The sequence below is a fragment of the Rhipicephalus sanguineus genome, chromosome 4, assembly GCF_013339695.2.
Source record: "Rhipicephalus sanguineus isolate Rsan-2018 chromosome 4, BIME_Rsan_1.4, whole genome shotgun sequence".
NCBI lineage: Eukaryota > Metazoa > Arthropoda > Arachnida > Ixodida > Ixodidae > Rhipicephalus > Rhipicephalus sanguineus.
Window position 1 is genome coordinate 156,929,394 of NC_051179.1, and position 24,573 is coordinate 156,953,966.

General features: G+C 45.6%; 1 protein-coding gene across 1 annotated transcript; it reads left to right on the plus strand.

The window, feature by feature from the left end:
- The first annotated feature begins 1,918 nt into the window (after window positions 1–1,918).
- LOC125758132 (uncharacterized) lies at window positions 1,919–24,015 on the plus strand. Its single transcript, XM_049414964.1, has 4 exons — window positions 1,919–2,052; window positions 13,831–13,922; window positions 17,804–17,893; window positions 22,132–24,015. The coding sequence occupies exons 1-4, from the start codon at window positions 1,986–1,988 to the stop codon at window positions 22,384–22,386; spliced, it is 504 nt and encodes a 167-aa protein (XP_049270921.1). The 5' UTR covers window positions 1,919–1,985; the 3' UTR covers window positions 22,387–24,015.
- Window positions 24,016–24,573: the final 558 nt, after the last annotated feature.

Consider the following 24,573-nt stretch of genomic DNA (forward strand, 5'->3'; position numbering starts at 1 on the left):
ATGAACGAAATTGATGGGCAGGTGATAGTATCAACGTTTTGAGAAAATACCTTGCAGGCTTGCGCTACTTGGCAAAATTGAATGAGAAAATTATTTGAAAACGGAAACGTGGCCAAGAAAATTGTAGTGCATGCGTAGCGCGATATTATACGTGACCTTTAAGGGCAATAGATGACGCTCACAATGTTTCGTGGTTTCCATCGGTAGAACCTGAAACAATGCAGGAATGTAGGAGCCCTGACAAAGACAAATCTTTGTCAAATGGTTGGTCTAGCGACATTACCTGTCGACGATTTCCATCCCTTTACGCCTGCATATTTTTCTCAACTTGTGCTTGAAGGTTTGAAACGGAGACGTGAACGTGCATGTGGAATACAGTCAGAATTTAAACACGTCTGCGAAAACGATCGTTTCAGGGAAGGGGTGATGACGGCATATAAATACGAAGATTGAACGAAACATGTGGTTCATTTTGTGCGTATTAAAAAATATTGGTGCAACCTCCGCGTGAGCCTCTTTTTGGTGGATGCGTACTCTACTCAGTGAAAAACCTAGGCCTGTACGCAAGTTCTTTTGCATGCACTGAAGCATGGCATGACGTTTTCAGGGTACCCATGGATTTTATAGCCGACTTTGAGAAGTTGTAAACCGCGTTATTTCCGGAGAGATAGATACAAATGTGTGTGTTGCCATTCACGGCTATCCACTGTTATGCACTGTTTGCTGATATAGATCCTGTAATCTTCTTGCTTCCTAGTTTTCTGTTGCAGGGCACATGGGTGATTTAGCGCTTTTTCTCGTCTTTCATAACGATGATGCAGCAGAAAAGATACATTGGAAAGTTTGTGCAGTAAAGCACATCTCTGCGTCAGGACTATAAAATTTTGATGTTTCTCCTGCCTAGATAGAAAATGTAAGTATAATTTTCTGTTTTATATTGTGACTAACACCTAATATGCGCTAATTCACAAGAAATATCTTGGTTATGTAAAATAGAAGACTGCGAGCAATCTTTGACCGAATGTTAATGTGGAAACTGTTTATTGGCCTGGCGCGGTATTTTGATCGCCGATAAACTTCCATTTTATTTTATGCGCACTCGCTCATGTTGTCTGATTTCGCACACGTAGAAGTTCGTTATACGCAGAAGTTCCCGATATTTGGAAGTTTTGGATGTTGGGGGGGGGCTTCGTTTTTGCTTCTATAACCTTATTCAGTTAGATGGTACATGGAACCTGCATTATTATAATACAATAGCAACGCAAAACAATTGCAGGTCCATGTCGTTTACTAACACGTTTGATTACTCCCTGAGAGACTGCCTACTTTCGGCCGAACGCAGAAATTCTTACTGGAATTCCACCAGGGCGATATTGCACTCCTCCCCACTGCACTTTTGAATAAACGATACACTTTCGCGGAAAAGGAAAGATCTGTTACAGCTTACTGGAATCAGCCTTCCCTTCGTGTTCAATCAACACGTCCGCTGCACAAGACTTGTAGGTTCCTTTTGTTAATTCGATGCTTGGCACAGTTTGCGCAGAGAATCTGCACATTCGTTCTCTTAAATTGTCTAGCGCGGGTGATTGTTCACATATAAAAAATAATAATGCAAATTCGTTAAAGGAACGACCAATATTCGTTTCGCGTAGCCACGATGAAACGCAGCATTATTTGGAGTGCATTTTTTCATTAGTAATGTTGCAGCCCGATGCCAGTAATTGCTTACAGTGACGTGTTTGCGTTTTTTTTTATATCCGCGTACAGAGTAAACCTGGTGCCCTTTGAGTGGAAGGACACCAATGACAATCTGCCCCGACCGCGATCTAACGATTCCATTTGGCAGGGAATGACGGGCGGCTGATGCAGAGACGTGACAAGCTGACAAGCCGGGCGAACTGGGTCACGGTATAGCATGTTGGCAGGTGCCCACCGCGTTTTGCTCTCACTTTGTCTCGAATCGCCTCGAGAAGCAGACGTCAGAAATGAAGTACTCTCTGGTATTGGCCATTACTGTTGGATGTCTGGTGACTTTCGCCATCGCCAGTTCAGGTATGGCTTCTCAACAATTTTGCATGCAGCCCCTCAGTTTTTTAAAGCAACACCGCTCTCATGTCATACATGAGGATTCCCTGCCTTAGAGCAGAAAAGAACGCGTACCATTCATGAAAATTATATCAATAGGATAGATTAATAGCGTCCTTGGAATCACACATATGTACAATTATTGGGAAGGTTCTTCTGTAACTGGTACGACAGCTTAAACCTACATTTATTTTAATGTGGGACCCAAGTATAACTTCGTTTCTATGATCTACGCTGGCAAAAAATTTTCCGCCTATGTGTTGTTCACAGAGTTAGCTGTAGAAGTAGAAGTAGCGAATGTAGAAGTAGCGAAAAATCGTGGCCCGAGCAGCAAGCCGCTTCTTTTCACATTATCGTTACCTCCCTTATCAGGTAAGGATATACTAACTTGATTCCCTAGTTGGGCTATATAGAAGCGAGGCAGTAAAACGCTAGTTTCACATAGTTGTGCAAACCATTGCCCACTGCTGGAAATGCTTATATGCAGTACTCAGCACAGTTTTGAGTTAATGAAGCTGTTAGGTGTTTTTAAGCGCAGCTGTAGTCTACACAGAACCACTGTAACTGTAAAATTACGGTATCAATATTTAATGTTTGGTTTTCGCTTCATATGAAGCTTTCTTTCGTGCCTTCACAATGCGGTTTTCTTCTGTACACGAAAGCCTTATCTCCACACTCCTGACAGGAGGGCGGTGCTAGCTTATCAATTTTCTGTTTATGAGACTAACACAGAACTTTTTGTCATATCTTTCTGCAAACAAGTTGTTATTGAATGACAGCATACATACACTTTTCTATACAAGTGCATTTCACTTAATGTAAATCGGATTCACCAAAGCCTGAGGACAAAATATGCACCTTCACATAACTCTTTTTTTCAGCATATGGGTTGTTCAGCCTATGCCTCGTTCACTGATAGCTGTAGATAACGGCAAAAGGCGACAAGCCAATCTGACTAAATCTTCAGCGATCACATAATATCAACAGCATCATCTCATAATGAATACGTAAAACAGCCCATCGCTATCTAGACGCAACAATTCAGTCGCCCTGTGTTTCCTAAAAACGCTGCTAAACTCAGAGGAACTTCTGACGTACACGGTTAAAAACACCATCGGCTGACCTACTAACTTTCGGAAGGCCCATTGGATATGTGGAATGATCGTTATGTTTTCGATTTTTGCACGAACACTTAGAAGTGACACTCGCATCATACACGTGCACGCACATGCGATGCCGTATTCACATAACCTGCATATTCTCGAATACAAACTCAGTGAGGTAAGACAGTCGTTAGGGGTGAGCGAGCATGCCATGGGAACCTTTAACAGGCAGATGATCCGGGGAGGATGAAAATTTGAAGAAATTAAAGGTTCTCGAGAACGGAGTGTCACTGGAGCCTACGCTTCGATAAGCGGTCTTGTATTCTTCGCTGCAGCTTTGAGGTACACAAGACCGCTTATCAAAACGTTGGCTCCAGCGACATGCCGTGTTCAATGATTTCTGATGGGAAACTGCAGGCGTTTATTGTTGACATGTAAATGGTAATCCCGTCCTCTGCATAGCGAGAGCATAAGCTTTGCTTTTATTGAACTTGGAATTTATTTCGCTTTTGCCGTCTTGTTGCCATAGTGAACCTGGGGACGTGGGTCATTGTCATGCTGTTTCATGCCGCTTTTTTATCTTGTCCCAACCATTTACTGCGAAAATGTATGTGGTAAAAAAATATACTCAAACTCACACATAAAGTGCCTTGCTAATAAATTCCGGCGGTATAGCGTCTCGACATCTTGCCATAAAGGTAGTTCTTGCGACGTCGCTTTCGCTGCTTTAAAAACAGTGAAAAGAAAGCGGGACAAAATGGTCCCCAAGAACCCCTTCAACGCGTCAATTAGTTTCATGCGTTAAAACTGCTCATCTCACGTAATGTAATGGCATCCTGTAAACGACCACTTTACGGTGGTAGAAAAAATTCACTTCGGTGAATTCTGCCTGCTGAACTTTGCAAGAGGCACCTGAGAATGCGCCGCTAAAACTCCAATTGTACATACAGTCCAAGCTATATTTCTTCATGCAAAGGTTATATCTGAGCTGCAGCTTAGCCGATATGCGCATCTTGAGTGCTAAAAGAACCAGATGCTTGGTACATTGGTATTTCATTGTTGCAATAACAGCGCGAAAAAGAAAGACAAAGACGGTACTAGACAAGGCAGGACAAACCAGGCTTTCGTCTGAAAGAAAGTGTTACAGAGAGTGCAACATGCGGCCCCTTTTTCTCGACAATAGAGTTCGCGGCAGAGCTAGTTCCAGCCTCAGGAACCAAGTTGATGAAAAGTGAGTGCGAGACAATATGCACGCATGTCACGTGAGAGGCATAAGCAACATTGAAACCTTCGATAGAAACATTAAGACACCGCGAAACGGCGTGGTAAATGTTCCAAATTACTCATACATATGTGGCATCCGTTAAACAAGGCAATCTATATTAGGGCAGCTGAAATCTCTGGCATGAAAGCTTGAAACAAACAGCGTGGTTCTAAATGGGCTGTGAATTTTCAAGTTTACGCAACGCTCTACCATCGCTCTTCCAATGCGCTTATGCAACTGTCTTGACAATAATAAGCAGTAATTAAAAGTGATGTGGGTAGGCTTCAAATCGGCGGTTGAAAGCTTTATTGTTAGCGTTACGCTGCGAGAGTACTCGTCTGTCAATGTTAGAAAGTATGCGAGAGAAATAAAATATTGTCGCGGGTTATAAAACACAGGGGCTTTATTTAGAAAGGCGTACGGCGTGTCGTACTCCAAGATAGCGCTGAAGGCGTGCAGCCGCCAAGAACGTCTTCTTTTTCAGTCTTTTCCGCTGCGCCTCTCGAGCGCACCGGTTGTCTTCCTTGTCGTCGCCAGCGTATAGACAGACACAAATATGGACGCGGCATTACCCAATGCATGTTCGCACGTAATGCTTCACCTCCACTGCTATTCTTGGCCAGTAGTATTTTTCTTTTATACGTGCCAAGTTCTTGTGAACCGAGGTGCCCCGACGTGGCTTCGTCATGACAGGCTTGCAAAATTTCTTTGCGGAGGATTTCCAGAACTACCAGCAGATAGCTTTTGCTTGTTGACGAGAAATTCTTCTTATATAGAATTCCGTTACGCAAGCAGAATGCTGATAAATTTCTCGAAAACACTCTCGGCGCATTCGCGGCTCGTCCATTCAAGAAGTCGATTAGTGAGTTGAGCTCCGGATCGTCTGCTGTTGCCGGGAGATGACAGCCGCATAGCAACTCCTAAAAGCCTGCGCATTCATCATCCTCTGGGCTCGGTTGTTTAATCGGTGATCTTGACAGGCAATCGGCATCTAAGTGCTGCCTTCCCGACTTGTAGACTACATTCATGTCGTACTCTTGAAGCCGTAAGCTCCAGCGTGCCAAACGTCCAGACGGGTCTTTCATGTTGGTCAACCAACACAGGGAGTGGTGGTCGCTTACCACTTGGAAAGCACGGCCATATAAATACGGGCGAAACTTTGCAACTGCTCAAACGACAGCCAGACACTCCTTCTCAGTTGTTGAGTAGCTGGACTCAGCACGGGACAAGGTTCTGCTAGCGTAGGCAACTACTCTCTCCGCACCATCTTGGCACTGAACAAGAACAGCGCCGAGGCCCACATTGCTGGCGTCTGTATGGATGGCTGTTGGTGCATCCTCATCGAAGTGAGCGAGTACGGGCGGAGTTTGTAGACGCTGCCGCAACTCGTTGAACGACGCTTCTTGCTCTTCGCCCATACAAACGCAACATCTTCCCTTGTGAGCCGTGAGTGGAGAGGCGATGTGCCGCAAAGTCCACTATAAATCGCCGGTAATAGGCACAAAGACCCAGGAAACGTCGAACCGCCTTCTTATCTACAGGCCTTGCGAACATTGCGACGGCTGCAGTTTTATCTGGGTCCGGCTTAACACCTTCCTGACTGACCACATGCCCCAGGAACTGAAGTTCTTCGAAGCGGAAGTGGCATTTTTCTGGTTTCAATGTGAGTCCTGCGGACCGTATGGCTTGAAGGACAGACAGCAGCCGTTTTAGGTGTTCTTCAAACGTTGCCGAAAAAACAATCACGTCGTCAAGGTACACAAGACACGTTTTCCATTTCAGACCGGACAGAACGGTATCCATGAGCCTTTGAAACGTGGCTGGGGCCGAGCATAAACCGAAAGGGAGGACTTTGAATTCATAAAGCCCGTCAGGCGTCACGATGCGGTCTTTCTCGGTCACGCTCATCTACTCCTATTTGCCAGTATCCACTTTTAAGGTCCATTGACGAGAAGTAGCGCGCATGCCGTAGCCTGTCCAAAGAGTCGTCGATCCGTGGCAGCGGATAAACATCTTTATTCGTAACGTTGTTGAGCTTACGATAGTCAATGCAGAAACGCAAGCTGCCATCTTTCTCTTTCACGAGCACCACCGGTGATGCCCAGGGGCTTTTTGGTGGTTTGGATCACATCATCCTCTAGCATCTTCTTGACCTGCTGCTGTATGACCTCACGTTCTTTCTGAGCGACGCGATATGGGTTCTGTCGGATGGGCCTTGCTGTCTCTTCCGTGATTATACGGTGTTTAGTCAGCGGCGTTTGACCCACTCGTGAAGTCGAGGAAAAGCAGTCCTTGAACCGGCCAAGAAGTTCCATAAGACGACATCTTTCAGTGGGCGTTAACCTTGGGCCGATGTCGACATCTGGTGCCTGCGGTGCTGTACGAGCCGTTGCTTCCCCTTGCATAGCAAGGCATCGTAATAGTAGTCGAGTTCCTCGAGGTATGCCACAGCAGTGCCTTTACCAATGTGCCGGCGCTCGTTCGTAAAATGGTAAGTAGCACCTCCGTACGGCCATCGACTAAGCTGACGATGCCGCGAGCGATGGCAACGCCTTGACGGAAGAGAAGGGCAGTCACACTTTCGCTATGGCGTCTTCATTACACTGCACGCTGCAACTGACGGAAACAAGGCTACATGACAGCCGGCACGCAGACGTCTTCGTCTGCCACACGCAACGCCCTGGGGTCTTGGCCTGCGTCCGAGGTCACGGGATTGTCAGAGGCAAATGTTATAACGCCTTCACGTATGTTGACAACGGCGCCGTACTCCCTTAAGAAGTCCATTCCTAGTATTAGAGACTTGCAGCACTGCGGTAGGATCACGAATGAGGCTACAAAAGCTCTATTCCCGATCGTGAGTCTTGCTGTACATTTGCCTGAAGGCGTCATTACCTGGCCTCCAGCATTTCGAATATAAGGGCCCGTCCATTCCGTTCTGACTTTCTTGAGTTCGCCTGCCAGTCGCTCACTTATAATAGAAAAGTCTGCGCCAGTATCGACTAAGGCCGTCACTTCAAGCCCATCAATTGTCACGGTGAGGTCGGCAGTCACAGTTTTCTCGGCGTAATCTTGTTCGTCGTTCTCTTGTTTCGGCACCAATGGGGGATTTTCGGCAATTCGAGGACCTGCAACCTTCCCCCCAGAGGTCGCTGCTTTCAGTTTCCCCGCCGTGGGCTGGGAGACCAACCTCTAACGGCGTCAGCAAAACTACGGCGGCTCGGTGAAGCAAAACGAGCCGGGGATGGTGAGCGCGTCCGGAAGGTAGCGGAGCTCTCCTGCCGGCCAGCCAGTCGTCGATGGGGGCGCGGCTTTCACAAAACTGTCGGCGCGTAGCAGCAGGTGCACTTCCGCGGTACCAGCTGGACGATGGGGCAAAAACAGTAAATGTGCCCTGGCTCTCCACAATTGTAGCACAGTGGCCGACGATCCGCAGTGCGCCATATATCCGTCTTAATTAGTTAGGTCGCCTTATGGGATCCTGCTGGGCCCAGGCTGCAACAGGTGGCGGTTGGCGGTACTGCGGCGCGGGCATGGGCAACGGTCGACGAACAGCGTCTGCATAGCTGTATGCGTCCGGCTGGTACGATAGTTCTGAAGCCAATGGACGACGTACAGCGTCACGTAGGTAAATGGGTTGGGCTGGTACGACGCATCAGGGTATTGCTCGGGAGAGGCAAACGCTTGCCGAAGTTCCTGGCGGACGACTTCAGCGACGGATGCAACCGTGAACTCCTGCTGCTGCGGATTGCGACGGCGATGTACACCTTGCGTTCTCCTTTGCAATCTTCTCGCGCACGATCTGTCGAATGAGTAAGCGTAGAGAACACTCATCGTCGCAGTGAGTGCTGCGGCACCTGCAGTGCACCGGTGGCTCGGCGATCGCATTGATGGTACCGTTGCTGCAGCGCCCGCTCTATTGCGGTGGCTTCCCTGATAAACTCGTCGACTGTTGTCGGCGGATTGCGCACGAGACCAACAAACAGCTGTTCTCTGACGCCTCTCATGAGATGGCTTAGCTTCTTAACCTCGGACATGTTGGGGTCAGCGCGGTGGAACAAACGCAACATATCCTCGGCAAACATGGCGACGCCTTCATGTAGCGTTGGATGCGTGACTCAAGAAGGCGTTGTGCGTTTTCACGTCGGTCTGTGTTGCCGAAGGTATCGCGTAACTGATGGCAAAACTCGTCCCATGTTGTCAGTGTTGCCTCGCGGTTTATGAACCACGTCTTCGCACCGTCTTCAAGGGCAAAGTATACGTGAAGAGCTTCTCGTCGGGCTCCAGTGGTTCGACTTCGCTACCCGTTCAAACTCCTCAAGCCAGTCTTCCGCATCTTCGTTCGGGCGGCCGTGAAATGGTTCGGGAATCCGAAGATTCTGGACCGTTACCTGCGTAGAGCTCCTTGAAAACGCCATTTCTTGAGCAGCGGTGGCTGTCGGCAGTGGGGGTCCTTGTAAAAGGCCAAATTCTGGTCTCAGACCTAGCAGGCGACGGCTTGAGCGGTGTACAGGCGTCTCCACGCGTGGCGGTCTCGTGGGGCTGGATGCAGGGCTGCTCACAAGAGTACCGATCATGAGGCGATGGTACCCAGCACCTCCACCATGTCGCGGTTAAAAACACGGGGGCATTATTTAGAAAGGCGTACGGCGTGTCGTACTCCAAGATAGCGCTGAAGGCGTGCAGCCGCCAAGAACGTCTTCTTTTTCAGTCTTTTCCGCTGCGCCTCTCGAGCGCACCGGTTGTCTTCCTTGTCGTCGCCAGCGTATACAACACACAAATAGACGCGGCAATATGTTATTCGTTGGGAATAGAACATATCTTTTAAATCAGCGGTGATTTGCGCATAATTGGTTGTGATCGAATCATTGCAGTAGATCTGATTTTGTGACAAAAAGTTTGGCGCATGTTTTTTATTTGAAGGGACGAAAATGATGTCCCTCTTTTCAAATAAAAAACAACGTTTGAATGGTTATGTGCCGAGGCAGAGTTACGAGAAGATATGTGTAAAATTCTTACCTATAAGCTGCTGTACCTTTTTATACGCTCTTGAAAATTTCCTGTTTTTATGAATACATTCGTCCAGAACTAGAATGTCTTGCAAATAATGCAAACAACGCAGCACTCTGTGTGTATTGTGTATTGTGTCTTTGGTGTCGCGCTAAAAACCAGCTCGCCCAACATATTGTATTGCGGAACACCAAAATGCAGCTCGAAATTATTCCAGTAATTTTAATTAAAGCATAGAGTGCATCATTGTAGAATATTTATTCACGAAAAGCGCCGCCATTTACGAAGTCATCATATTTCGAGGTGAGTCAATACATGATAATCCTAATCTCCTCCAAGCTAGACTCGTCACAATTTCACTGAAAAGTGAGTTTCCTAGAGCGTCTCTACTGCGGGTGCTTCCCTCAGAGAATATTAAAAAAAGAAAACGCCAGGCCTGCGCTGAAACCGCAGCACAGTCACAGCGAAAGCTGGAAGAGCGGCGTTTCTAGAGCCGTTAAGCTCTCTTGGGCTAGAATACAAGTACACTAGAAAGGTACCCATTACGCCATAAATCACAATATTTGTGAAGTGAGGAAGCACCTACTAAGCCATTATTGGTCATTCTGCGGAGAAGCGAGGCACCAGCTACACGTCTGTAAGGCAATATGTGCACTTTGTTGACGCAGACGACTGATGACGATGAAGAATTATGGCTCAGCACTTTGTAATGGGTTGGAATCTTTAAACGGCCCACCAGTTATGTTTTCATTGGCTGACGCCCGGTCGCTATTTCCCTCTCCCGTCATGCTGTATAACATACCTTGACGTGGGAGAGAGACGGGGGGGGGGGGCGAAGAAGTTTACTGAGACCCCGAGGAAATGGATCATGCGCTGATTGCTCTTTGGCAACCAATACAGGTGCGCTTGCGAGGAACCCACTGCGCTATAATCATTGTAATTTTCTGAGACCGCGAGCTCTTCCGCTTTCGCTGTGACTGTGCTGCGATTTCAGCGCAGGCCTGGCGTTTTTTAATTCGGACATCTGAATTTGAAACATTATTCATTGCGGAGCACTCGTCTGTGCTGCAGCTATCGGTCTTCGCGCTGGTGCTGCCAAGCCGACACCTGTCTTTGCAGTAGTTTAAATTGGTTTTCATGCTTAAATTACACGGGATAAATGTTTTACCAACTTATAGATTTGATTTGTGCCAATATGCCAAGTAATAGCAAACAGGTGGGATCATATTCAGAGGGGTCCTTGTTGTAAACGATTTAAATGATTAACAATTAAAACAGGATTATTAATAGGAAGCGTGGGCTACTCTCAATGGAGATTGGTCATCCAGCTTAAGGCACCTTTTTGTAACTCATGACAAAGAGCTGAAGCTCATTAGCAGCGACGACGTCCGAAAGCCGAAGCGAGATTATAGAACGTCATTGTTATTAGCTCAACTGCAGAAATTGAAACGCTGTCAAGGCCGAGTGTGAAAAACTATGAAAAACTTACTTTTGCAGCTTGTGGAAATTTCTGTCCCGGCTTACTCCAATTTTTAATGCGGCGCGCTTTCAGGCCAATGTAATTGCCCTGATGCCACTAGCGCAAATTGTGCAGCTACACAGCTGTTACGTGTCCGTGACTTCAAACGTTAATAGCTGCACTGGTCCCTACACTGTCATTGTAGCGTGCGTGAACACATTCTGAAGCCCCTTCGACTAACGTTTTTGTGGAAGATTTTGAGATATCGAGCAATTTTTCTCTCTTTCTTGCGATCGCTCTACTTCCTGATAAGATGGTGCATAGTATTGTTCCTTTAACACGATCATCTCGATAATCTTTACTTCCTTTTGTCATTCTGGTAATGCTCACAGGAAAGTCGACTCATTATTAGCAGCATTTGCTAAAATAACTAAGACACAATAACAATAGCTTGCTTGTGGTTCGCCCCCTCTTGTGTCCATTAAACGGACACTTCCGACACAGATCAATTATGCGAGTGTGAAGGTGATGCTGACAACGTTTAAACTCTGATATCAGGTAGAGAAAAAATTATTTAATTTGGTAATTATTTCGTGAGGTAATCGTTAGACATGACTTGAGCCACCAGAGGGACAGCTCTCCACAGCAAAAAAAAAAAAAAAAAAAATCTGAAGACCACCCTCAGCCTTGATGTATGTGTCTAGTAGTGACACTAGCCCATCGGCATTCCGTGCCCTGGTGTGTATCTTATTGCCCAAAAAGACATCGGCAGCTTCACGCGTTCGACGCCAGTGAGCCCAGCACCCCTCTTCTAGTTCACTGCCACGACAGCACACCCAGAAATACAACGTCTGTCGTAAGCAGGCACCGCTCTCCACTGGGGAAGGGAGGAGGAAAGGCGAGGTGCGCGACACCTGGAGAGCGCCGGAAAGTGCACCTGACGCGAGCTTTCTCATTGATGTACGTGAGGCAGCCCTGTTACCCGCACGGAGCTGGCGCAACGGAAGGAATGACTGGGAGAGAGTGTGCGGTGGGAAGGATATGACGCCAATATGCCAGACGCGGTCCTTGCGCGTATTTTAAGCGATTACATACTTTAATCATATACACCACTCAATCCACTGAATCATATCTACCATTTAGCTTAACCCACTCCATCTCTTAAATACTTTTTGGGCGTTCGTGTGTCCTGGTGTTCTCCTTAGCTGACCATTATGTTTCGCGCGCGCATCCGTCAGACGCAGAAGCGAGACCGATACGACAAGTTTCTGAGATGCAATACTGTTTACACTAATTTCCACAAATATTATGACTGCAATTTTATTTTTATGACGAACCAGAATGTTTATTCTGTCATATACAGCCCTTAGCTAACCAATTCCATCCCATTTATATATATATATATATATATATATATATATATATATATATATATATATATATATATAACACCATTATCAGAGATTTCGGACAACTTGCACCGGGTACGTTACAAGATGGTCTGGAAGATATCATAGTGTTACTCGGTTCTATCATTACTGGCGTGCATTAAAAGGCGGTATAAAATGCTCCTTGTGCATCACTGTTCGATCAATAGAAGAAAGAGCTGCTTGACATTGCTCTCGTCGACACAGGTGGTCCGAAGGTTTAGTTGTTGCCGGAATCTCCTCCACTGACATTGTCTCCTTTCAATAGTAGCATCGTTATAGCGCACTGCTGCGTGTGCTATGCTGGTTTGCGAAACTTGCTCTAACGGCAAGCTAGAGATTATGCGGCGCCCATGTGATGCCGTCGGATACCCGAATTGTGTACACCACTTGTTCAAGAGCAGCTGCAGCAAATAAAGTGGCGCGACTTACCACTGGGCGCCACATGGGGGCGCCCAGCGGTAGGTCAGGTTAGAGTTACTGTATATGCTACCTTTAGGTAGCAGAGTTGCGCATCTGTCTTCCAGAGCCGCAAGCAACCATGCATTGCGGAGAAACTGACGCTCGGGCCAATTTTTGTATTTCTCGACGCCACCGTTGCAGCGAATTGAATTAACACTAGTCATCGACAGCCAATGTTTATCGCCAGCCGTCGACATGGCAGACATGTTTATCGGCGACACGGTACGCATGTCTCCTGCAAAAACGGAGTGCGACTTCACCGCATAGCTGTGGTTGCTAGCCGGACCTATGCGCAACTCTGCTACCTAAAAGTAGCATATACAGTGACTCTAGGTCAGGTCTCTCGAAGTGGCTACGTTCAACACTTAAACACGAGGTGGCTAAGTGCCGTATTATTTGTAACAGTGCGATGAACATCCGAAAAAACCTAGTTGTGTACTCGCCGCATTTTTGTGCAGCGGATTACTAAACCTACCGACACGTATGCAAGCCGTGTAATGTGTGCTGCCTTCAAAGCACTGCTTCCACGGAAAAGGAACATAACAGGAACTAACCATGCGTGCGTTTCCGGTTTATACATACTCGATCCGCTCCTTTAGCCGACGCTAGGGCACTACTTCGCCGGTTCTCTGCCAGCACTGCGCCTGCACCAGAGTCGAGAGGACGGCGAATTGTACGTGACATGTCCTCCCATTCCGTGGAGGGTGGTCTGGATTGCACGAATGGCATGCCGACCACGAGAACGCAATTTGTTTTTGAACCAAGCATTATTTGCAAGAAATAGACACTGCGAGGTTTCTAGAATGGCCCCTCAACATCCCACGTAGACGTAACATTTGCTTGTAGTGCCTCTTTATTATATTTGTACTAAAATTCCTGGCTTTTTCTGCCTTGCGCAATATACGTCGCTAAACCATAAATGTCTGCTCAAATTCAGAGAATGCTGGACCGCCGGCATCGTATATACTTTTGTTAAACATGATATAAGTTGTGCGAAACGTCTCATATGCTCAATTTATTCAGTTCTAGATCAACCCAACAGTCCAGAGCAGCAGCAACCAGAGCAACAGTCTGAGCAGCCAGGCACCTGTGAGAGGGTATCCCCCTTACCCCCCGTAAGTAGCGACTCGAACTTTGCATATGTGACTTCGAGCCATCTATGACAATTTAAGTTCAGTTTGTATACAGGCCATTTCTTCGATAGCGTTTCCGCCGTGTTCAAATGGTCGTCATGCATCAGCCGTCACATTCATAGTGCTCAACAGCGCGACCGACACAGATGAAGGGCAAAGAAAATGCTCTGTGTGTCGCGCTGCTAGCCCCTATGAAGCTGCACCAACTCTTACTGTGTAATATCCCCTCGTTCTTCTCATTAGTTGCAGTGCTTCGCGGCTCAGTGCTTTGCTGTAGTTCTGGTGTTCGCTTTCTTCTGGAAATTGTTAATAGCGGTAAAATTTGAAGAAACGTGGCGGAATGAAGCTTTTTTTTGTTGTTGTCGTGGGGGGGAGGGGGGGAGGGAGTGCGTGCTCACTAAATGACACTTATCGTTCTGAGCAAAAAGCAGAAAGAGCGCTATGTAAACATTAACATCAAATATTGAGTCCTAGAATGTCACTGAGAATCCGTAGAACTGTAGATAAGTACACCTGCATCTAAAAAAGAAAAAAACCGAGACAAGAACGTGGACTTACAATGGTAGAAAGAAGGTTCAGCGAGGTGCTCCTGCTAAAACTATACGCCATGAATTTTCTTCGCACACGTCGCTCCAAGAGCGCAGCTCGTCCATGCGTCACTTTGCTTCAATACGTCCTAGTTATGATAAGTTGTCTGCTCATTCATTAAAGAGAAATAAACTGAAAGATGAAAAAAAAAGAAGAAATATGGTACCCGATAAAGATGCCATCATGCCGGCACAGAAGGGCGCACGGAGAACACGAGCCCGTGGGGTATATTCGCAATGCCCATAGACTGTCGCGCCACCGAGCGGAATTCAGGAGCGTCCTCTCGAGGAGGGTTAGTAGACGACAAAATGGCGGCACTATGCAGTCGCTCCCTTGTTCGGCTGTGCTAGCCTCAGTGTTAACGCGTTGGCAAGAAAGGAACACTACGACTTTGCATGAACCCTGCATCAGTGAACAAACCGGGCCCTCCGTGACACGAGAAATCTGATTCGTTCTTGCGAGACGCGAAGTTTTCGTGAAAATACGTCGCAACTCGCGCTTTCAATGCTAGCCCACAGTGTACACATACTATCAGCTTCGCGAGGCTTTCTGTAGCCACGTAGGTAAGTTAAATGTTATCGTCCGACATATTCAGTTGAAGCTCACCCTGTTTTACTTGCATATATAATTGGTCAGTGTTTATTCTACTGCATGAGTCCCATAACACTGTACGCGGGAGGGAGGTCGCGCGGGCTCGCGATGTGCTCATGTATAACTGAGCGATCTCAAGTTGGCGATACATTAAAATAGGGCCTCTATCCTTTGTCAGCAAATCGCTGTTACGAATCGTGCGAGCGACGTTTCAATCATTCGAGGACGCGTGTGCTCCACGCCTTTCGTGGAGCGAACGCTTTCCATCCACGCCATCCTTCGTGTCACCGCTGCGCCGCTTGTTTTTGTACGTTTGTTGATAGGTGCAGCACACTGCAAGCGATTTGCTTGTTGACCGGTCTGAGAGCAAAACGTTCTCCGCGCCCAGACGTCTCTCTAATTGTAAACGTGGTGACGCGGAGTGGTCGAAGTCGTTCGGCGGAGGAAATTCTTCAGATTGCTTTCAGCAGTGATGTTGAAAGAAACCATCTTGACGACGAGGATTTTTCACTGGACGTAGAAGGCTGTGGAAGCACCGAGAGTGATAGCGACGATGAACCACCAGCTGTTAACTCACGACGAGCGAGTTGCACTTCACGTCCCCTCGTGCGTTAATGTTCTTTCACGCTCGTAACTCGTAAGTCACTTTGATTGTATTTAATGTATAATATCCTTGAGCGAGATCGAAATAAAAGCATAGTTCCTCTTGTGCATTGCATGTATCATAATTATTGTGGATATTATTGAGCGCCGCATGCCGCCAACACGCTCGAGCTCGACCAGCGAAGCGAAATGGTTAGAGCGATGGATCGTGCAGTCACGGCCACAATCCACGCCTCTTGGCTAACTTCTTCGACGTTGCGAAAAGGACACGTGTGCATTCTTTTCAATATTCATATTTCGATTGTGCTGATCGAGCCTGCAACATGCGAGTGAAGTGAATTGCACATACAGTCTCAGCATGGCTGTGACACAAGCGCTACTGAATGGCATGTTAAATGCTTGTGTTCCGTTGAAGACGTAACTCCGCGTTTCCGACTGCGCAAGTAATGACGAAGGGGTATTATCACAGAACACTTTTATGTTTGCAAGCCGTCATCACGCGCAGCAGCGATGGCGCGACTCGCTGGCGGCCTACTACTGCGGCAAATCCGTCAGGCAGGTTCGGTACGTACTACCTCGGAGTGCCGTTCAGCTCATACGTCAATTCTAGTTCATACAGGTTTATGTAGCACGCACATGATTTCGCAAAGCATCGTTATGCACGGTAACGGAGCTGAAACATAACCTTTCACTTCGCAGCAAATAATTAGGTGGCGAGTACTTAGCACTTTCCATGGTTTGGGAAAGTATTTTAGTCTCATATCCATTTCAGCGCAGCTCATGACTTCATCCGGTGAAAGTGGCATGGTCCGTACGTCCGCACGTCCTATCTGTTCCTATGCTAACAAACGGGTTGACCCTCCTCCTGGCGCCATGTTGAAAAGCACGGCGCGCCACCTATAGTTCGTGGGCATTGCGAATTCCATGCGCAAACAGGTTTGTTAAAAGGGCCGTTAAACAACTTCTGAAAGTACGAAGAATGAGCGCCTTATTCTCTCCTGCTGTTTCCTGTCTTTTCGACCGAATTCGCGACTCCAGCAGCCTGTTCACGCGACGCCATGATGAAATAAGATCTCAATTGGTCCACATACGCGAATATAAGTTGTGAATGGTGCGCTCCCTTGCTTTGCCATGCAACCGCGCGCCCGTTCTGTTTTGTCTCGCATGACTATCGGGTACGGTGAAGTAATTTCACTTTGTTGTGTGCGTTTTCGACTGCGCAAGCGGAGATCACAGCCTGTAGCCGAACAGCGCGAACTCCTTATAGCCTCGCCGCTTAGTTCTGACATTGTCCGCGTGTTTTATGAAGAAATGTGTGGCGAGGAGGAGACAGCACCTGTGCGGGGGGGGGGGGGGGCAGTGAGAGCGAGAAAGAAGCCACTCTCTCGCCTTTGCAGTCGGAGTGTTTTAGGGACGCTTAAATTAAAAGCTTGCATTACGTCAATATGTCGTGCCTTATGACTCTAATACAAGCAGCCATATGAAATCGCTATGCTGTCAAAGTACGTAAATGGCCTGCAGTTATTTCACTGCTTTTAGCGGTAAGAGTGACAAAGCTCTTTATTGAAAAGCAGAATGATTCCCCAACCTATATTCGCCCTATTGCTATTCTGTAGGGTGAAGGCAGGAGAGGGAAAAGTGCCTAGTAGATTGTGGGAACAAGCATACGCTAAAAGGAGAATAAAGTGCAGTCCTTACAAAGGCTGTCTTGGGCGACGAAGGAACAAAGTCAGTTGATGTGGAATGCGTCAAAAAGAGGGACACTTATTGGCACAATACACACTGTCTTGATTGAAGGATGGAGTGGTCTACGTCGTTCAGGAACGACGGTCAAGCTTTCAAATTTTAAGTATCTATTAAGCGTTCTCTCTTTTCGATAGTGTTCTCTCTCTCTCTCCATATAGATATCAGGAGAAGGGCGAGATAAATAATTTTCTTTGTTTATTTGCCCCACCAGATAATTTTGAAGCAAAAGTAATGTACTGCCGTAGTATTAAATAAGATTGTATGCGATTCCGCTCCATTTCAAATGGCATAATAGATTACGGCGTTCCCTTTCTCTCCTCTTTCGTCCTGTTCAGTGGGCAAAATACTATCGTGGAAGATGCTGGTATATCTGCAAAAGTTGGCCTCTGCGCATTGAATTTGAGCCTGAAGGTATCGCCTGTGGGGTAAGTTTTTTTTCTGCTTTGTTACACATGTCACTCCGAAATGTCGATCGGGCCCTCAAAGATGCAGAAGTGCGAGCCTATGAGTGTTTGCCCTCACAGTTTAATGAAATTCGTATTGCTTTTTTTCTAGCGCACGTCGAGATTGCAGCTGTACAAGGTGAAAACAGAACCGAAACCCTACGCGCATAAAATATTGGCTTCCAAACTGTTTTCCGAGTTCTGCAACGCTATTTTCCTCTTCGCATTCTCTCTATCACGGATACGGAACGTTAATACTATTCAAAAATTGATTTTCGTTCTACCAGGCAAGCGATTATTGCGTTTCGACACTAATGATGTAGGGAAAGAAAATACTTTTCGTTTAGGTCATCAATATTTGCTTTGAGAATTAAACTTGCAAGCAAAGGCTGCTGCAAGTATGCTTAAGAAGTGTACTTACAAGAATGACAAACCTGAACACAAGTCGACGTGTAAGTTGGTTCTTTTGCTGGTAATTTATGGCTGTCGTCAACTTAATGGGAAGTTCGGGAACTTCAAGGACAACTATCTGCGACGATGACAATTTAACGCTTAAAACGGCGCAATGACGACTGCCCCTAATTAACTGGGCATGTGCCCTCTCATCTCAGGGCATACGTATCTGAAGTGTTGTGTAGGTGAGGACACCTAGTTCTAATAAATGACCAAGCTAAGCTTTTTTGATTTCAATGAGGCCTAAATTGAAAGCCACCCATAACAGGTCTTGATGACAGGCGATTACTCAGCAAATAATGTTTGATTATTTATCCCTCTCTGTGTCCGCGTCTGTAGAAATCTGTTTGAAGCTTAGCAAAGCTTCAATTTGGGCTAGGTTGTACGGCATATTAGTGTAGATGCGCTGTGTGAAGCACAAACAAGAAACGTAACAAGGGACAGGACTAGTGGTGCGCAAACTTTGAACTGTTTATTTTCGCAAAAGCACGTCAAAGATATACACAAAAGACACTGAAGATAACAAGGACTAAATTGCAACGTGTTGTGCATGGAAGCAAGTCATTTTGCTGCTATCATGCTCCGTGTGTGTATTCCTAACTAATCTGGCGGTTGTCAATAAAGTTAAATGCTGCCTCACTGAGGGCAATACATGCAGATCTCACGTTATTGTGTGATTTAAAGATTAAAAATGCCTCCATAATTCCGCGTGTTCTTTTAGACCTGCAATGCGCCAACGTCTGCGTTTGGTTAAAAATGGGATCACATCCGCATCTTGCGCAATCAGTAGCTAAGTGCCCTGGTGACTGCAGCATTTCTGTGGCGCACCTATGTTCTCATAATCTTGTGTTTATGCAACGCCCAGTCCGTCCAATATAGCATTTTCCGCACGTGAACGGAATTTTGTACACTATGCCCTCGTCACATTCTAAATATTTGTTTGCATGTTTGATGGTGCATCCTTCCACGAGCGTAGTTTCGGGGGAAACATTAACTTGTTTGCAAAGGCCTTTAAGTTTCAAAGGGGCAGAGAAAACCACTTTAGCGCCATGCTTTTCCCCAATCTTTTTGAGAGCATGAGAAGTCTTGTGCATATAAGGAACAGCACATATGTTCCTAGTTTGCTTTTTTTCATTTGGTGCCTTCTTACTGCCAAGCAAACTTTTTAGGACATTTTCAGCGACAGAAGCTATTAAAGACGCCGGGTATCCGCTGTTCTTAAGCTTCGCTGCTTGTTGCAAGATACTATCATTGACCTTGTGGTCACATGACCTTCTGACTGCCAGTGTGAAGCATGAGGAAGCTATGGCCCTCTTGACGAGCTTCGTATGACCTGAGTCGTACGGCAGCAGGGACTTATTGCTTTTAGTTTTATATTCCGATCATGTATGGGACTCTTGGAAAGTTAGCTGCAAATCAAAAATTGCAAGCTGTAGATACTGGGCATCTCAACATGAATTCAAGACATTGGTGTGCCTGTTTGAACAATTCTAAGCATTTGTCTTTTTTATGTTCCTTAAAACACTACCGCGGGAAACAAACCAAGAAATCATCCAAGTAACGGAAGCATTTCACAGCCCCCGAAATGGCTAATTTTTCCTGCAAAGTCCTGTCACCTCTAGCTAAAAAAGTGTCGCAAAGTGCTGGGGCCACACAGGAGCCTCTGGAAATTCGCTTTCTTTGTGGGTACACCTGGTCTGGGAACTTGACAAACAGCGATTCTAGGTATAGCGAAAACATATTCAAGAAATCTGTGACTTTCAGTCCGCACTGGTTCTGGAACTTTACCACTACAAAAGCATCTATGCGCTCTTCTACAGTTTGCAAAGCTGAACGTTGTGGAATGTTGTAAAAAAAGATCTGTCACGTCGACTGAAAGGCATTTGAGTGAGATTGAAAGGCCATGAGTAAGAATTTTAAGGAAGCTTGCGACGCAGACCACAAAAAGATCTTGTATACAAAGAAGAAAGCCGTACACATGTGTCAAAAAGCAGGGTTGGAAAGACTGGCCAAGGAAATTAAAAGTGCTACCCAGCTGACACTCAAACCCTTCTTCTCAGTCAAAACACATAAAAATGGCAACCCTTTCAGAGTAATTGTGGAAGACAGGACAACATGGGAACGCGCCGTAGCCTTTTTCCGGCAACAGCAATTAGAAGTGCTTCCATTGGATGACCCCTGCCATGTTAAAAACTCAGATGAAATTGTTGATTTTCTCAGCAAAGCACAGCCATTGAAATGCCTTTCAATCGACGTGACAGATCTTTTCTACAACGTTCCACAACATGCAGCTTTGAAAACTGTAGAAGAGCGCATAGGTGCTTTTGGAGTGGTCAAGTTCCAGAACCAGTGCAGATTGAAAGTCACAGATTTCTTGAATATGTTTTCGCTATACCTAGAATCGCTGTTTGTCAAGTTCCAAGTCCAGGTGTACACACAAAGAAAGGGAATTTGCATAGGCTCGTGTGTGGCCCCGGCACTATGGGCCACTTTTTTAGCCAGAAGCGACATAACTTTGCAGGAAAAATGAGCCATTTCGGGGGCTGTGAAATGCTTCCGTTACGTGGATGATTTCTTAGTTTGTTGCCCGCGGTAGTGTTTTAAGAAACATAAAAAAGACAAATGCTTAGAATTGTTCAAACAGGCACACCAATGTCTTGAATTCATGTTGAGATGCCCAGTATCTACAGCTTGCAATTTTTGATTTGCAGCTAACTTTCCAAGAGTCCCATACATGATCGGAATATAAAACTAAAAGCAATAAGTCCCTGCTGCCGTACGACTCAGGTCATACGAAGCTCGTCAAGAGGGCCATAGCTTCCTCATGCTTCACACTGGCAGTCAGAAGATCAAATGACCACAAGCTCAATGATAGTATCGTGCAACAAGCAACGAAGCTTAAGAACAGCGGATACCCGGCGTCTTTAATAGCTCCTGTCGCTGAAAAGGGCCTAAAAAGTTTGCTTGGCAGTAAGAAGGCACGAAAAGAAAACGAGCAAACTAGGAACATATGTGTTGTTCCATATATGCACAAGACTTCTCATGCTCTCAAAAAGATTGGGGAAAAGCATGGCGCTAAAGTGGTTTTCTCTGCCCCTTTGAAACTTAAAGGCCTTTGCAAACAAGTTAATGATTCGCCCGAAACTACGCTCGTGAAAAGATGCACCATCAAACATGCAAACAAATATTTAGAATGCGACGAGGGCATAGTCTACAAAATTCCGTTCACGTGCGGGAAATGCTATATTGGACAGACTGGGCGTTGCATAAACACAAGTTTAAGAGAACATAGGTACGCCACAGAAATGCTGCAGTCACCAGGGCACTTAGCTACTGATTGCGCAAGATGCGGATGTGATCCCATTTTTAACCAAACGCAGACGTTGGCGCTTTGCAGGTCTAAAAGAACACGCGGAATTATGAAGGCATTTTTAATGTTTAAATCACACAATCACGTGAGCTCTGCATCTATTGCCCTCACTGAGGCAGCATTTAACTTTATTGACAACCGCCAGATTAGTTAGAAATACACACGCGGAGCAAGATCGCAGCAAAATGACTTGCTTCCATGAACAACACGTTGCAATTTAGTCCTTGTTACGTTCAGTGTTTTTTGTGTATATCTTTGACGTGCTTTTGTGAAAATAAACAGTTGAAAGTTTGCGCCACCACTAGTCTTGTCCCTTGTTACGTTTCTCGTTTGCGTTTTAAGCTCTACGACATATTCCAGCTTTGCCTAATGATGTGTTTCTCCTTTCAAATGACAGCTGATGACCGTGAACAACACTAAGAGGGTCTGCAAGAATGGAACCTGTGTTAAAGCCGAACCTTCCAGCGAAGAATCGGAGCAGCCAAAACGACTCATTCCGACCCAAGACTCCACATCTAAAGGAGGAACTGGGGTTGGAAATCTGCTGGGTTCGTCGAAGAAGCAGGATACAGAAGATACTACTTCGTCCGCTTCGACAAAAGAGAAATCAACAACAAGTATTGGAAAAGGCCTCCTATCTAAAAAGCAATAGCTTCAGATGCACTCAGGAAGCGCCAGATCTTTGTAACTGTGTGACCGGTGTTGCGATGTGGAAGACAGCACTGCTCAAGCGTACTAGCACTGAAAATAATAGACGCAGATTGCTTTCTTTCTGCCGAACCAGTTTTTTTAGAACCGATTTTTATTTGCGGATTTGTGCATCCGGAAATTGCACTTCACAATGGTGAAGGCTGTAATCTTTTTTTACTGCAGTCGAAAAAGAAAGCTGCATATATAAGAGAGACAAGCTGAAGCAGGAAATCTGTACGTTCCGTTTCGATACGCATCGCCATGAAATAATGCTTTTCAGCACTTTTTGTACGTGGTCTTCTTTTGTCATGCTTACGTTCAACATCACTGAATTCAATAGAGTGCTTCAGGCTTCGTTAAATAGCATTTTTAACAAAGCAAATGGAAATTCATGGAGCAAATCCTTCATGGCCAACATGCCTTTCTCCTCGATATTTTTGTTTGCTTTTTCTATTTGCCACAGTGTCATTATCAGTCAGGTACTTTACTTTGGTAATGGGGGGAGTTATTGGCTTTGTGCAGTTGTCTTAGGAAGCATACGAAGTTTGTTATATTTCAGATTTGATTTCCTCTTTTAAGTATTTATGAAGACCAAGAAAGATGAAAATGCTTATAACGACGCACATATAAATACATCACGGATGCACAGAGCCTCCATGACGATCTTAGAGGGTGGTTATGATCTCTTGATTTGTTGTTGTTCAAGATAGTTAGGTTATGTCGATTAGAACGTATTATTGCTATTACTTGCCTATATTTGTATCTCGGCGTCTGTCACATTGAATTGCATTACATAGACAGTAGCTACATCGATGCATTGCTACAGCTAAGAAATATGGCAGAATGTGTATATCACTACTAGATTGTGACAACGAACGGGGACATTCATACTGAAAAAAAAAACAGTAAGATTGCATCTCCGAAAATATCGATTTTTTATACTTGGCCCGTCTACTTTCCCGAAGCCAACTCACAGACTACTACGGCACCCAGTTTTCGTTAACTCACTTACTGCACACGGCAGTTGCTGGACAGCCATTCAAAATCTTTCTCGACGAATAAACGCGTTTTTAATGCATATCAGAGCATAACACTGCGGTCAACATCACCTCCCTCCCCTCGCCTTAAAAACACAAAGTAGTCACACAGGTCCTTCGCGCAAAACAAACCAAACTGACATGACAAGATTTCTTTTTTGCGTTGAGTTTCCCTGGCCCAAATAATTACCTGAGTAAATTCTCAATTGCTTATCTTTCAATTTGATGAAATAGTTATCTTTTTTATGGAGAATGTCATTTTTTCTCTCAACTAATGTAAACATATTCACTATTCACCGACATGAACCTCCTAAACAAAATTTCTAGATGGAACAATAAATACAGAAATTTCTTTCGCGCTCTAAGCTTTTCATAGTTGCGTGCAAAGGTTGGCGATATTGCGGCCTTAGCGCCGTTGACACGGTTGGTGGCACTCGCGCAAAACTCTGTATTGCGCCATTCTGCACTGTCTAATTGACTGTCTTTATTCTTAAAGTGTAGCCTGCTAGCGTGAGCGGCGTAGTTTGCTCTGTACGTCTAAAATAAAAACACCTACAACCTCTGGGACGTCTCGCTCTTGTATATTCTCGTACAACTTGGTTGTATTGCGTTGCCAGTTAACTGACTCAGCTGTCACTTGTAGCACTTTCGATTGGGATCGAACACCATGAACACTCAACTTCTCAGTTCCGGTCGGTTTAATTGCGCAACCTGAAGAAAAAAACCTATGGCGGTTAAGAAATTTCATACTCATTGGGTTCGATCCCAATTGAATATGACCGTTTGACACCAGCATAACGCATCGTTTGAAGTGTACCAAACGAAATCCCCACAGTGAGAATCACCACGCGGATTTATATATTTCCATTTATATTTGAACTATAGAAATTAGAAACTATAGAGTATAGAAATTAGAATACATTGAAATACCGACAAAAATCAAGCAATCAGTGTGCGCACTGCATGCTGCTCTAAAAGCTGCTTTCACGTGTAATGATTTTGAGTTATCTTGAAACATACTGTGGGCATTCAACACCTGCACACCCCTTGAGGAGTTACATATACGCCCACGCTATCTACTGCTAACACAGTATTTCAGAGGCTACAAGATC

Bases quoted from the DNA above. Each gene is read 5' to 3' on its own strand.
- LOC125758132 (XM_049414964.1), top strand. From the start codon at position 1,986: ATGAAGTACTCTCTGGTATTGGCCATTACTGTTGGATGTCTGGTGACT. The intron at 2,053-13,830 runs GTATGGCTTCTC...CAATTTATTCAG, and splicing joins TTTCGCCATCGCCAGTTCAG to TTCTAGATCAACCCAACAGT. The intron at 13,923-17,803 runs GTAAGTAGCGAC...CGTCCTGTTCAG, and splicing joins GGGTATCCCCCTTACCCCCC to TGGGCAAAATACTATCGTGG.